Raw genomic sequence first — 14,688 nt, 5'->3', positions numbered from 1 at the left:
GCATTCCAAAAGGAAAATATTGAAGCTACCTAAGTCATCAGAGAGCGCTCCAGGATTTGGAACTGTGGACTTTGCCAAACACATTCCAGTAGTTTTGCTGAGGGTAGTAAATAAACTGGAGAGACTATAAGGGTGGAGGTCTACCCTACCCCACAGAAGACCTAGAATTCTCTATTGAGACCATCAATCAATTACTCCCACACTCAATTAAAGTAATAAGATAGTCTATACTTGAATACTTTAAAGAGAACTCCTCTTTCAATTACAAAACCAATCAACCAAAGTATAAACTAGATGTAAACAACCCAGTTAATTGAGTTATAAAGGTGTAAAGTGTTTTGAGCTACTGGATGAAATGAGATGATCCTGCATAGGAAGTATTTGGGGGTTGGCTAAAGAGACTCAAACATACCCAATAGAGCTTGAATAAAAACAGCAAGCCAGTTTAGAATCAGAGATTCCAATAGCATGCCAGTCAAAGGATGGAGCACCTCCCGCCAAGCTCTTGAGAAGGAATTACTTGGGAGAAAGAACAGATTCTGTCTCTTCCCTGCCCTCAACCAGTAGAAGACCTGTGAACTTTGAAAGGCTAAAAAATCTAGACTTCCCATCAGTTCCTAAGTGTCCCTGAGAGCAGTGTCTGCATCAGAAGCTAAGGACAAATTAGACATGCCAAGGAAAGGCAGCTTCAGGACTCTACAACGATCCCAGCAGGAATCTAAGGGGAGCTTCATAAGGACCCCCCTTTGACATTTCTGCTCTCTTTCCTCCTATATGCATTTGTAGGGAGCATATCCCAACCCTGGAGGGGAGGGAGAATTCTCATTATGCCTCCTTAGTAAACACCCCAAACACCTATCCTTATTATACCTCCTTAGTAAACACCCAAAACTCATGAAATCTAGCCGGCAAATTGATACAAATGTATAATCACTGAGGAATATACTGATAGGCTCGTGAATGCAGTAGGAAACCATCCCTTATTCTTCAGGCCTACCTACAGAAACCTGAGGGAAGAAGCAGACAGTGGCCCTCTAGGGAACCAACCTGCCAGCATAAGTGGGAGGTGGGAAAGTAAGCCTAGAGGCCCACATAGCATCTTAAAATGCTCTTAGGATGATCTGGCTTAGCTAGGTCTCCTACCATGCAGTCTCCCTTCTCAGAATCAGGTTCATTTCTCCCTTCAATTGTGTTTTGCTATTTTTGAGGTCAAACTGTTTATAATCTTCTGTCATCCTTCTACATAACATTCTGCAAATGAACGGGTACTCTAAACTGATATAGGCTTTGGCTGACATATATCTCTACTTAACAAAAAGAGATTTTTAAAAGATTGTGCTTGAGATTTTTACTGGACTCTTTTTGTCCCCTCATTGCAGTGGGACAATTTTTCATTGATTGAACAGTGAGTCAGTATCATTACTTTTGTCCATTTTTCATTTTTCAGGGTCACCTCATATAAATAGGTTGGGATGGAGCTGCTATAACCGCACATAATATCTTCTCATCTTTATCCTGTCTTCTAATATCGATTTGGCCTTTGCTTTAACTAGGTGATAATAATCTGACTACATAAAGATAGCTAGGTGCTGAGATCATGAGCTGTACTGGGATCCTGTGATTGTTCATGGAGAATTCTGAGAGAGCTAGAGTGGAAGGAGAAGGAAATGGAAACAGTCTGACTGTTCGAGATTTATCCTCCATTTTAGCAATACGGGAGGAGGTGCAAATACCCAGACTTTTTCTCCCTAGCTCTTTCACTCAGACAGATTATGACAATTAAGTGGTGTGGTCAGTGCCAGTGGGTGAAGACAATGAGGCTGCAGTATTGAACAAACTTAGTTTGATGAGAATGTCACCTCAGACACACTTTCCCTTTCCCCAAACTCTGAGCCATAGAGAAAGCTTCTGTGTTAACTGCCCCCTCCCTCTCCCCTTCCTATATCTAAGAAGGAAAGCCATTTGCTGACCTTCCAACTGTAAGCTTGGGACTGGCTACAGTATTTCCACTGGACATTGCTGGCCAGAACTCTTCCTTTTCCTTTGTATTTTCTCTTTATCCTCTTTTCAACATTGGATATCCAGTGCTAGAATTTAGTATGCTAACCTGTGTTTGAGCTATTATTTGAGAAAAAGAGTCTGAAACCAAAAACCATCTCTAGTAATAGATGCATTTATTCCCTGCCCCCCAGGGTGTCCCTGGAAATTCAGACCTAGTAGACTTGGCTAAACCTTCATTACCCTCTAGAATGTGTACTGTGTATGTATGCATACATATATACACATACATATACATATATATACACATACATATATATGTGTGTGTGTATATATATATGTATATATATGTATATATATATACGTATATATATATATATACGTATATATATACGTATATATATATACGTATATATATATACGTATATATATATACATATATATATACGTATATATATATATATATATATATATATATATATATATATATATATAGCCAAAAAGCCATCGATGAAAGGGTTAGGGGGAGAGACTGTGCCACCAAGTACTTTCTTGGGGTCCTCTACCCCAAGTATTTGAGTCTGTGCTACACTTGAGGATTTCACCTACCATACTGACAGTATGGTAAAGTGCTACGTGGAGTGTAAGATACTACATATACATACATACATACATACATATATATATGTATATATGCACATATATATATGGATGGATGGATGGATGTTGTTTCCCCTGATTAAATGTTAGCTCCTTGAGAATGGAAACTTTTTGTCTTTGTCTTTTGTCTTGGTATTTTTGTCTTTCTATCTCTGGTGCCTACAGTAGTATCTTGCACATAGTAGACGTTTTATAAATAACTCGTTGATTGATCGATGGTAAAAGGTGGCAGGGAGAAGGTAGAGCTACTCAACAGTTACTTTGTTTCTCTCTCCAAAGACAACAATCTTTAGACTGGAAAGGACAGAACAAAAATTAAAAGGAGGGACTTAATACCCAAGATAAATAAGAAGAGTAAGAGAATGCCTAGCTACCTTTGGGTTCAAGGCACCATGCCCAAATTACCTGCATCCTGGAGTACTGAAAGAACTGGCATATTGGATTCCTCAGTCTCTGGCAGTTATCTCCAAAAGACTGTGGTAAATAGAAAAGGTTTTGCAGGATTAGAGAAGAGCCAATATTACCTCAGTTTTCAAAAAGGAGAAAAGAATGGAGTCTACAAACTATAGCTTGATTTATATTGCTGACAAAATTCTAAAAGATATTATTAGAGGAATGGTTAGTGGATATCTAGAAAAGGAGGCAACTCCAGTATCCTTGCCAAGAAAACTCCAAATGGGGTCATGAAGGGTGGAACATAATTGAAAATGACTGAACAACAACAAAGAAAAGGGGGCAATGGTCCCAAATGACCAGTAAGCTTTATTAGGAACAGGTCATGCCAAATGAATCATTTCTTTTTTTCCAACAGTCTGTTTCCTCATTTATGCAATGAGGATAATAAGTATACATATCTCCCAAGGCTATCGTGAGAATGAAAATGAGATGATATTGGTAAAGTGCTTTGCAAACCTTTACGTGTGATATCAATGTTAACTATTTTTATTACTAAGCTGGAAGTTCAGAAAAATGTCATGGAAGCATTTGACAAAATCTCCCACATTAATTCTTACATAAAAGATGGAGAAATGTGAGACTGAACAATGAAGTGGATTTACAATTGGTTCATTGGCTAGACCCAAAGAGTAGACATTCATTTTTCCATGTCAACTTTGAAGGTCTCCAGTGGAAAGTCTCAGGTAACCATTTTGGTTTTGTGCTGTTTAACATTTTTATCCATGTCTTGGATAAAGTCATATATTATCAGATAACACAAAGCTGTGAAAAGAACTTCCACACTGATTAATAGCTATGATTTAAGATCTGTACCAGTTAGGCAATTGGGCTGAACCAAATAAGATGAAATTTAATAGGGATATGTGTGTATATATATATATATATATATATATATATATATATATACACATAACATATGTGTGTACATATGTATGTATATAAAGACATGGCTTTAAAAATACACTTCGCAAGTACGAGATAGAGGAGGTATGGCTGATAGCAGGTCATATAAAAAAAGAGAAGTGAATCAGTGAGAAAGCATTTATTAAACACTTTGTGCCAGACACTATACTAAGCCCTGGGAATACAAAGACAAGTAAGAAGGATAGTCCAAACCCTCAAAGGCCTTACATTATAGAGGGGGAAGACAATATATAAAAGGAAGCTGGGAAGCAGGTGGGGAGGAAAGGGTATGTATGCAGTGGCATAGTCTAGAAGTTGAGAAGTGTGTGATGGCTTGGTTATGGGCAAGATAAGGAAAAACTCACCTATCAGAACCCAGAGTCCAAGGGGCAGTATCTGAGTTCTGGTGAGAGATGGAAGAAGAGGGTGACTAAAGTAAAGGTTTAATGCTTTGGAGGAGCTAAGGGTTTTAGAAGGCTGCAAGCTCAGAGTCAACAGCTAAGAAAGCTAATGACATCTTAGGCTGCCCTAGGAGAGGCATAATGTTTGGGACAAGAGAGGTGCTAACTCCACTGGAGGCTTTCCTGTAAACTCAGAACACATCTGGGGCACTGTATTCAATTTTTGCTGCCACATTTTCTGAAGGGCATTGATAAGCTGATAAAATGTCCATAGAAGGGCAACCAAGATGGTGAAGGACCTTTAGTTCTTTCCACATGAAGAATAGCTGAAGAAACTAGAGACATTTTGCCTGTAGGAGAGAAAATACAGAGGGGCACAATAGCTTTCTCCAAGTATTTGAGGCTCTATGTGGAAGAAAGATTAAATCTGTCTTGCTTAGACCCAGTACTAGCAGCCATGAGTAGAAGTTTCTAGTCCCAATGGAAGAAGAAAATTCTAACAATTAGAACTACCTAAAGTGAAATGGAATACATCAGGAGATAGGGACTTCCACCTCACTAGAGATCTTCACACAAAGGCCAGAATTTAGGGGTGGGGAACCTGCAGTCTTGAGGCCACATGTGGCCTTCTAGGTTCTCAAGTGTGGCCCTTTGACTGAATCCAATTCACAGAAAAATCCCCTTAATAAAAGGATTTGTTCTGTAAAACTTGGACCCAGTAAAAAGGCCATATCAAGCATCTAGAAGGCCACATGTGTCCTCAAGGCCACAGGTTCCCCACCCCTGGGCTAGATGATGAGTTATGAGGTGTGTTTTAGAAGATACTCTTGTTAGGAATTTTTTTTAAGAATTCTTATTAAGAATTCTATCCTGGACAGCCTTTGAAATCTTTGTAATTACCTTTCTGGAAGTCCGTATCCTATTGTTTTAAAATTTTTTCTAGCATGGTGCCTATTCTACCAAATTGGAAAGGCTTCAGGTATAGTCTTGGTAAGAGATCATCTGCTATCCAGGACTAGATAAGAGAGAGACTTATAGTCAGCAGATTGCTCACCAGATGACTCTTTTTTTAGACCTTGGCTACTCACTCAATAAATAAAAATACAAGGTAGCCCTAAGTTTTGTGTGACCCTTTGCTGCTTCTGTAGGGATAGACATTATCAGAGGGATGGAAAAGGAAACAGTGACTGCTAAGAATCATTTCTATAGACAGTCTGTAGGTCTTAAATGATATCTCATTATGCATAATGTGTGAACTTTTCTCCATGACCAAGAAATGAATACACTACTGGAGGGAATAAACCACATCCATATTAACATTCTTGCTATAAAGGAATAATAAAGTTGTTGATAAGTTAACAGGGAAATGGAAGAGTAGTTGGGAGATTCTTCTAAGGTAGGTAAACAAAGGAGTTGGTGGAGTTGGTTTCATCATCCACCCAAAAGCTAAAAAGAAAAAAAAAAAAGAAAGAAATGTTATTTTATGGAACCCTTGGCCATCTATCCGTGTAGTACTTATCATGAATATAAGCCAATAGATATCGTGAGACCAATTGCAATTTGCATACCAACATTTTTATGAGTGAGGGAAGGAATCAGAATTTATCATGTTATATTGTATATTACAAATACTATTGTGAAATATATTTGTAAGATATGTAATTCATACATTAGGAATTATATAATATTTTGTATGTTATGAGTGAAGTTGAATGATGTGATATATAATATATTAGCTGTGTTTGCAGATGATATGATGTTTGGAGGGTAGTTAACACATTGTGGGAGAATTTAGATTAAAAAAACAGGTCAACAGGCTGGCATATTAGGCTGCACCTAATAGGATAAAATTTAATAGAGATAACTGTAAAGTCTTACCTTTAGCTACAAAAAAACCCCAAAAACTTCACTAATACAAGATGGGAGAAATGGGGCTAGGCAGCAATTCCAGCAGAAAAAGCTCTTGGGAGCTTAGTGTACTACAAGCTTAATATAAATCAACATTGTAACATAGCACCTTCAAAAACTGCTGTACTAGGCTATGTTAAAAGGCAGAGTGTCTTAGACTAGGAAAGTCTCACTAGATTGTACCAAGACCAGATCATACTTAGAGTATTTATTCAGTTCTGGATTCCACATTTTAGGAAGAACCATAAGAAACTGGGGAATGTCCATTAGAAGGCAACCAGGACAGTGAAAACTCCCAAGTTCATTTCACATGAGAATAGGTTGAAGGCACTGGAAATGTGTTGCCTAGAGAAGAAAAGGCTTAGAGGGAATGGGGCATAATAGCTACAGTGGAAGAAATGTCATAGAAAAGAAATTGGACTTATTCTGTTTGCCCCTAGAAGACAGAACTAGGCACAATTAGTGGAAGTTTCAGAGAAGCAGATTTAGATTCATTGTGAAGAAAAACTTTCTAACAGTTACAGCTGTTGAAAAAATAGAATGAATATTGTGGGTAAGAAGTGAGTTCCTCTTCACTCAAAGTTTTGGAGTAGATCATTTGCAGAGATTTTGATTTGGATAGAACTTAGTCTAGCTGAGTTCAGAGATCCATTCCAACTCTGCAATTCTGTTATTATAGGATCTTCTCTTGATCTGTTACATAAATGTGGGTTTTAGAGATGATAACTTCAAAATGGGCCTGAAGCAAGAGTAACGTAGGTAAGCCAGGACGAGGAAGGAAACTCCAGAATATAATAAAAGCATAACATGTTTTAAGAGCAAAACATTAGGTTCACCCAAAGATAAATGGACAAAGCTCAGTTTTTTAGATGAATAAAACTCAGTAGAGAAGAAAAATATCCCTCAAGAACTGCCAGCTCCTATTGCTCTAATCCTGTGCTCACAAAACAACTTTCCCACCTCTAATTTGTTCTCCTGAGCAAATCTCTCAGGGACCAGAAAAGAAATTCCCAGTTCTTAGGCCAGGTATATCCCCCATTGTAAACAAATGAACAAATTGGCATTCTTGCTTAGAAAGCAGTTTCTTGGGAATGTAATTAGCATGGATTAATCCCTAAAGCCTGATCATCCTAGAGCGAATTTATCAAAACAAGTTTATGAAACTATTATACTAAGGACCAGACCTTGAACCTTGGTCACTGCTCTCTCCCCCGCCCCCCACAAGTGAAGTTCATCCTTGATCCACCCAACGAGCTGGTGGGAATGGGATGGGATGGGATGTGTGCAGAGAAGACCCTTCCAAAGAGGAGTGTAACAAGAGTGAGCCCGTGGGATCAGAAAAAAAAAGCTTAGCATGGAAATTGATTCGGATCAGAAAAGGGGTCTAATTCAATCAAGTTCTGGTCATAGACTCTAAGAAGAGAAAAACAACTAGCATGAGGTTCAAATGCAATTTAAACATGGAATCAAGGAAGCTGAAGTAGGAGAATGTAACCAATGGGTCTGGTTTCATCCAAACTTGGGCTGAGAGGCAACTAAGTACACAGGAGGTAAAACAGAGGAGAACTGTGAAAACTGGGCTTGTATGTTCCAAGCCCAGGCAAGATAGACTAAGTAATTATACTGTGTACCTTTTTAATTTACTTAATTCTAAATTACTTAACTATAAGGAGATCCCCAAACATTAGTTAAAACCCTCTCATGCCCTAAGTCATGTGCAGATAACACACTATAAAGGGGCTAAAGTGGAGACATGGGGCTAGAGTCTGTCTTAGAGTTGTTGTCTGGAGAGGAAGATTCCCCACAATTCCTTGAGAAAGTTGGCAGTAATGACCGTTGGAGCTTCTGAGCATACTCTGGGTGGTTTAATCACTTTATAACCTACTATATTCTCAACTACTTCTCTGACTTGTTTTTTCCTTGTCAGAGGATTGCAGGTTCTCAATTCTCCCCCACACTCCAGTATTTTGGACAGTCATTGAGTGGAGGGCAAGACATCACCCAGGATGGACTCATGGATGTGGCTGTGGGGGCCAATGGAAAGGTGCTACTGTTCAGGTGAGAATTATGCCTGTTTTCTCTGAGCAACCAAGATATCCTACCCCTGAGTTCCCTTCTTTCTATTGTCTGGAACCCAGGAAACCCCATCATATTTTGTCCTCCCAAACCTCTGTTCTTTCCCCATAGGGCCCAGCCAGTACTGAGATTGGAAGTATCCATGCAAATTACCCCCAAAGAGTTGATGAGGTCTATGTTTGAGTGTCAGGAACAAGAGAAAACCAATCAAGAAGCTGGAGTCGCCAGAGTTTGTCTCATTACCCGTAAGAATACAGCAGACCGACTAGGTAAAAATTAGCGATGATGTATATTACGGCATTAAAATTCAATTCAACAAATACTAATTAAACGCCTGCAGTGTATGAGATACTGCGTTTGGACCGAGAATTCAAAGATGAAAAATAACCTATTCCTTGTTCTCCAGGATCTCACAATATAATTAGGGTTGGAGAGGGCAGAGATGATAGAACGCAGGCTGGTAGAAGAGGAAGTCTACCTAAATTGCTATAAGAAAAAGAAAGAGTGAGAGGTCACTTTCATCTGGAGGGATCTGGGAAAGTTTCATAAAGAAGGTGGCCCTTCAGGATGCTCTGAGAAAAACCCAGAAAGACTCATATGAACTCTGATGCAAAGTGAAGTGTACTGTGTACAAAATAACATCAATATTGTAAGATGATCAGCTGTGAATGATTTAGCTCTTCCCAGCGATACAATGATCCAAGACAACTCGAAAGACTTAGGATGAAAAATGCTATCCATCCCCAGAGAAAGAACTGATGGTGTCTGAAGGCAGATTGAAGCCTACTTTTTTTACTTTCTTCATTTTTCTTGAGGTTCCCCCTTGCCTTTGATCTATGTTTTCTTTCACAATATGACTATTATGGGGGGGAAAAAAGAAGGTAGTTCTTGAGATAAGCCTTGAAGTAACTGTTCAAATTCCGCCAGTGGAAATATTGATGTGTATTTTACATAAAGGAAGGCCTCCATGAAGTCAGAGTAGAAAGAGGGCCGAACTAAATTGTGAAATAGCCAAAGTAACTATCCATTAAAGTGTTCAGCCTTTGCTTGCCTACAAACTCACCCTGATGAAATTGTTCAGTCATTTCCAGTCATGTCCAACTTTTCATGATCCCATTTGGGATTTTTTTTTTTTGGTGAGGCAATTGGGGTTAAGTGACTTGCCCAGGGTCACACGGCTAGTACATGTCAAGTGTCTGAGGCCAGATTTGAACTCAGGTGCTCCTGAATCCAGGGCTCTATCCACTGCGCCACCTAGCTGCCCCATTTGGGATCTTCTTGATGAAGATACTAGAGTGATGCTCCATTTCCTTCTCTACTTCTACAGATGAGGAAACTGGGGCAAACAAGGTTAAGTGACTTGCCCAGGGTCACACAGCTAATAAATATCTGAGGCCAGATTTGAACTCAGGAAGATGAGTCTTCCTGACTCCAGGCCTGGCACCCTGTCTACTGTGCCACCTACCTGCCCTACCCTCATAAAGACTTGTAGCCAAAACCATGTTCTCTCAGATCAGGAGGAAATTAGAGAGGTAGCCTCAGACATGTTTAGTCAGGGAGGGAGGAGATAAAGGATCATCTGGGGCTCCTCTACATGAGCTCCCTGAAAGTTACCCAAGGAAAAGGAAATTTGTGGGTGAGAGTCCACTCAAAAGTCATATCTCATGAATCCCCACTCATATGTTTACTTTTACAGGCAAGCAAAGGCTGAACACCTTAATGGATAGCTATCCTTAGCTATTCCACAATTTGGTTCAACTTTCTTTCTACTCTGACTTCTTAGAGGCCTTCCTTTGTGCAAAATATACACCAACATTTCCACTTATTGAATTTGAGCAGTTCCTTCAAGGCTTATCTCAAGAGTCACCTTCTTTATGAAACTTTCCCAGATCCCTCCAGATGAAAGTGACCTCTCACTCTTTATTTTTCTTATGATAATTTGGTAGACTTTCTCTTCTACCAGCCTGCCAGCCACAGAATACATTAGTTTAAAGGCAAAACTTGTAATCGTACAGCATGACAAAATAAGTGAAAAGAAAATGTTCTCCCATATGCACAGGGCTCCTCCATTCTTTCACAATTACCACATCACAAGTGGGAGAGGAAGTACACATTCAGGGAATATGCAATGCATGGGAGTGCTCACACCTGGGGAATATGTATAGCCAAGGATCATATACGGCCAGACACATTCATAGAGAATACACATGGCTGGGGAACTCCTGCCTCCCTCCAGGGCTGGAGAATTCACTTTCATGGTGTGACTTCTCTGCTGAGAGTCCCAGCTAGACTTCTTCCTGCTTGTGTATCTCTGCTGACCTGCTGCTGCTTCCTGCTATGAATCTTCACCTGCCAGACCTAGTGTCATCCATCAATACTGTTCTTGGTGCTGGTTCTTTATTTGCTGTGTCTTTTCTTCACTGAGTTGTTGCTTTTGCAAATTTTCAGGGGCACCTTAGCTTAAGGGGAGTTGTTTTCTGCTGCTACCTGCAGGTCTTCAGCTATGATGAGACTTCTCCATAGCAGGAAGAGTGTTTCTCATTCATGTTTATACTTTTAGGTTTATGGTCCCAAGGTTATCTTTAAGCATAGGTGATGGGGTCCCCAGCAGAGTAGAGAAGCTTTTTTGGCATTTTAAAGTCTGTCCTTTAAACTGCTTTTCTTCAGTGGCTGCTAGGGTAGTCTCTCAATCAGACCTCTATTATGATGCAAAAATTCATTTTTACCCCTATTACATCCCTGGGTTGAAAACCTAGGTCAAGAACTTAAATCATTTCAAACTGTTCCAAGTACTCCACTTAGAAAAACTGCAAAGGGGCTGGGCGGAGCGGTGGTGAAGACATTACTTTCAACTTCTACATTTTTTTCCTGGTTGCCATAGAAGTCAACTCAGGAAAAAGTGAAAAGGGCCAAGTGAAGCTGGTAAAGTCGGTGACCTTCCCACCAACAACCCAAATTCCTTTACTCCATACACACAGAAGGTCTTTCTGAAGGAGTTCACATAAGACACTCTGATCCATTCTTCTCTCCCTGTTTTCTATTCTCCTCCATAAGAACCCAGGGCCCTACTCCCACAGTATAAAATAAAGCTTGGCTTCAGGAGAGTGAGGACAGATGATCAAAAAGTGTGACTTCCTGGAGTAGATGTTGTTAAGGTAAACATCTGCTCACGAGCTACTCAGATACTCACTTCATTACTGCTTATTTCTCTCCCTAATCACACTGTGTGTGTATGTGTGTGTGTGTGCGCGCGTGCGCACGCGTATGTGTACTTATCTATGTATGTGGTCCAAGTAGGAACAAGTTGAATAAAAAGAATTAAATCACTGACCTAAACATGTTTAATATGATTATACACGTATAGCCTATATCAGATTGCATGCTATCTTGGGGAAGTAAGGGGGAGGGAGGGGAATTTAGAACTCAAAATCTTATAAAAGTGAATGTTGAAAACTAAAAATAAATAAGTAAATGTTTTTTTTAAAAGAGGGAAAAAATAAATAACTGACCTATAATGCAACCCAAGGAATCTTCATTCCCTCTTATCTTAATGGAGGAGCCAAGAATCTGACAGTCATAGTTAATCCTTCCATTCCTACCCAGGTGAAGTCCTGAGCTCTGTGACCTATGACCTGGTTTTGGATCCTGGCCGCTCTACTCCTCGAGCCATCTTTGATGAGACAAAGAACGGTACAAGGAGGAGAGTCCAGACCATAGGATTGAAATGGATCTGTGAGGATGTGAAATTGCTGTTACCGGTGAGCCTGGGGCAGGATGAGGGTGTTCATCCACGAAAGAAAAACCATAAAAACAAAACTATGAAACATTCATCCCTTTCCCTCTCCATGCTCCTCCCTTGTGCCGCCCCAAAAGTGATACTTCTTAAAATGCTCACATCAATTTTGCTGGGCTTTTCCTTTGTACTTTCTCTCCCTCTCCCTTCAATCACAATTACTCATGTTCTTGTCTTTCTCCCATCATTGTTGTTGTATCAGGGATGGGTAACCTGCGGCCTCAAAGCCATATGTGGCCCTCTAGGTCTTTTGACTGAATCCAAACCTCACAGAACAAATCCCCTCAATAAAAGGATTTGTTCTGTAAAATTTGGACTCATACAAAAGTAGCAAGCAAGGACTTAGAAGGCCACACGTGGCCTTGAGGCCACAGGTTCCCTACCCCTGTATGTTGTCATTCAGTCATTTAAGCACGTCCGACTCTTCCCGACCCCATGGACTATAGCACACTAGGCCCTTCTATCCCAGTATGCCGTGTAGTCTTTCCAAGCTTATGTTCTAGCTTCCATGTCTCCTGTCATTAAATCATAAGTTTTACATAAGATAATATATTTAGCAATGGAATTGACTTCAAAAATCATCTAATCCTGGCTTAAGGAGAGAATAACATACATATTCAATGGGGTATGGAAATCTGTCTTACCCTATAGAAAAATAGGGGGAGGAGGGGACAAGAGAGCAGGGGGATGATAGAAAGGAGGGCAGATTGGGAAAGGGGGTAATCAGAAGCAAATACTTCTGAAGAGGGACAGGGTCAAAAGAAAGAATAGAATAAATGGGAGGGCAGGATAGGATTAAGGGAAATAGAGTTAGTTTTTCACAACATGTCTACTATGGAAGTGTTTTGCATAACTGCACATGTATAACCTACATTGAGTTGCTTGCCTTTTCAATGAGGGTGGGTGGGGAGGGAGGAAGGAAGAAAATTTGGAACCCAAAGTTTTAAAAACACATGTTAAAAATTGCTTTCACATGCAGCTGGGAAATAAGAAATACAGGAAATGAGGTACAGAAATCTATCCTGCCCCACAGGAAAATAGAAGGGGAAGGGGATAAGAGAAGGGGGAGAGAGATAGAAGAGAGGGTAGACTAGGGGAAGGGATATTCAGAATGCATGTCATCTTGGATGTGGGCAGGGGCGAGATGGAGTGAAAATTTGGAACTCAAAATCTTGTGGAAGTAGATGTTGAAAACTAAAAATAAATAAATTTATTTTTTAAAAAAAGAAATTAATCCAACCTTTTCATTTTACATATAAGGAAATTCAAAAGATATAATACATATAAGGAAATTGGAAAGAGACTAAGTGATGTGTCTAAAGGTACACAGTAATAACTAGCAAAAGTGGGATTTGAACCTGGCTCCGAATCTACTGCTCTTTCTACTACAGCAAGCTAAAATCTTTTTAAAAAATAAATTTTAATTGATACCTTTTATTTTTTACATTGCTTGAATTTCTTCAAGAGAGCAATCTCATATAACAAATAATACTTATATAAAGAGAAAAAAATAGGAAGAGAAAAAATCAGCAAAATCAATTAATATTTTGAAAAAAAGTCTAAAAATATGTACAATGTACCACAGCCATGGACCTCCTGCTTCTACAAAGGAGAGGGGGGTGGTATCTTCTCACCTCTCTTCTCTGGAGCTGTGCTTTGTACATTTTTTTTTGTCGTTTTGTATTCTGTGTCATTTTGCAATATTCACTTTTAGTTGTTTTGTTGTTTTTCTTTCCACATACACTGCAGTCCCGTATATTGTTTTCTTGTCTCTGCTTACTGCATTTTGCATCAGAGGGTGTAAATCTTCCCAGGCTTCTCTGTATTTCCCATATTCATCATTTCTTACAGCACAGTAATATTCCATGACATTAACATGTCACTATTTGTGCAGCTATTTCCCAACCTATGGGCATCTACTTGTTTCCAAGTTCTCTGCACTTGTAATTCTGAGATTCTCCCTGACAATCTCCTCTCTTTCCACCTTTCCTACTCCTGTACCTGCTTTTTGTCCTCAGTATAAATTTCAGTTCTTTCACCACTACCTTTTCTCCCAGGTTTTTTACTCTACTCTGGCCTCATTTGTGGAAACAAAATAAGCATTATATACATTCTTACAAAAGTATGTACAACACTGACCTTCACCTCAAGGTGAATCTTTGTTTTTTTTTGGTATCCCAGTCTTTGTATCCCAAGTGCCTATCAAAGGGACTTGCATTTAGTAGATGTTTGTGGTACACTGAAACCACTGCAGTGGGACACGACCAGATTCCCTAATGCTAATTCCTCCTCAGAAATGTGTAGAGTACTCAGTGGCTCCCATCATCCTAAGACTCAACTTCTCTCTGGTGGGACAGCCCATTGCCTCAGCTGGGAACCTCCGACCTGTTCTGTCAGCAAATGCTCCAAGGCTCTTCACTACAGCCGTGAGTCCTGGGGTAGCGTTGCTGGGGTCTGGGGAAAAGCAGGGATCTGGGGAGCAGAACCTGCAGT

The 14,688-nt window shown here is 39.7% G+C and overlaps 1 protein-coding gene across 3 annotated transcripts in view; it reads left to right on the top strand.

Annotated features, from left to right (window-relative positions):
• The window catches only part of LOC110220501 (integrin alpha-M-like), a 56,756-nt gene that overhangs the window by 27,597 nt on the left and 14,471 nt on the right, over window positions 1-14,688 (top strand). For all 3 annotated transcript variants that reach the window (XM_021004537.2, XM_021004536.2, XM_078153031.1), the window contains 4 exons: window positions 8,254-8,384; window positions 8,514-8,671; window positions 12,006-12,160; window positions 14,490-14,621. In XM_021004537.2, coding sequence (XP_020860196.1) covers window positions 8,254-8,384; window positions 8,514-8,671; window positions 12,006-12,160; window positions 14,490-14,621 — 576 coding nt within the window. The remainder of the gene's footprint in view (window positions 1-8,253; window positions 8,385-8,513; window positions 8,672-12,005; window positions 12,161-14,489; window positions 14,622-14,688) is intronic.

This window comes from Phascolarctos cinereus, unplaced genomic scaffold (genome assembly GCF_003287225.1).
Source record: "Phascolarctos cinereus isolate Bilbo 61053 unplaced genomic scaffold, phaCin_HiC Scaffold_4;HRSCAF=312, whole genome shotgun sequence".
In the NCBI taxonomy this organism is placed as follows: domain Eukaryota; kingdom Metazoa; phylum Chordata; class Mammalia; order Diprotodontia; family Phascolarctidae; genus Phascolarctos; species Phascolarctos cinereus.
The sequence above is the reverse complement of the archived record's forward strand: the minus strand, read 5'-3'. Positions and strand labels throughout refer to the sequence as shown.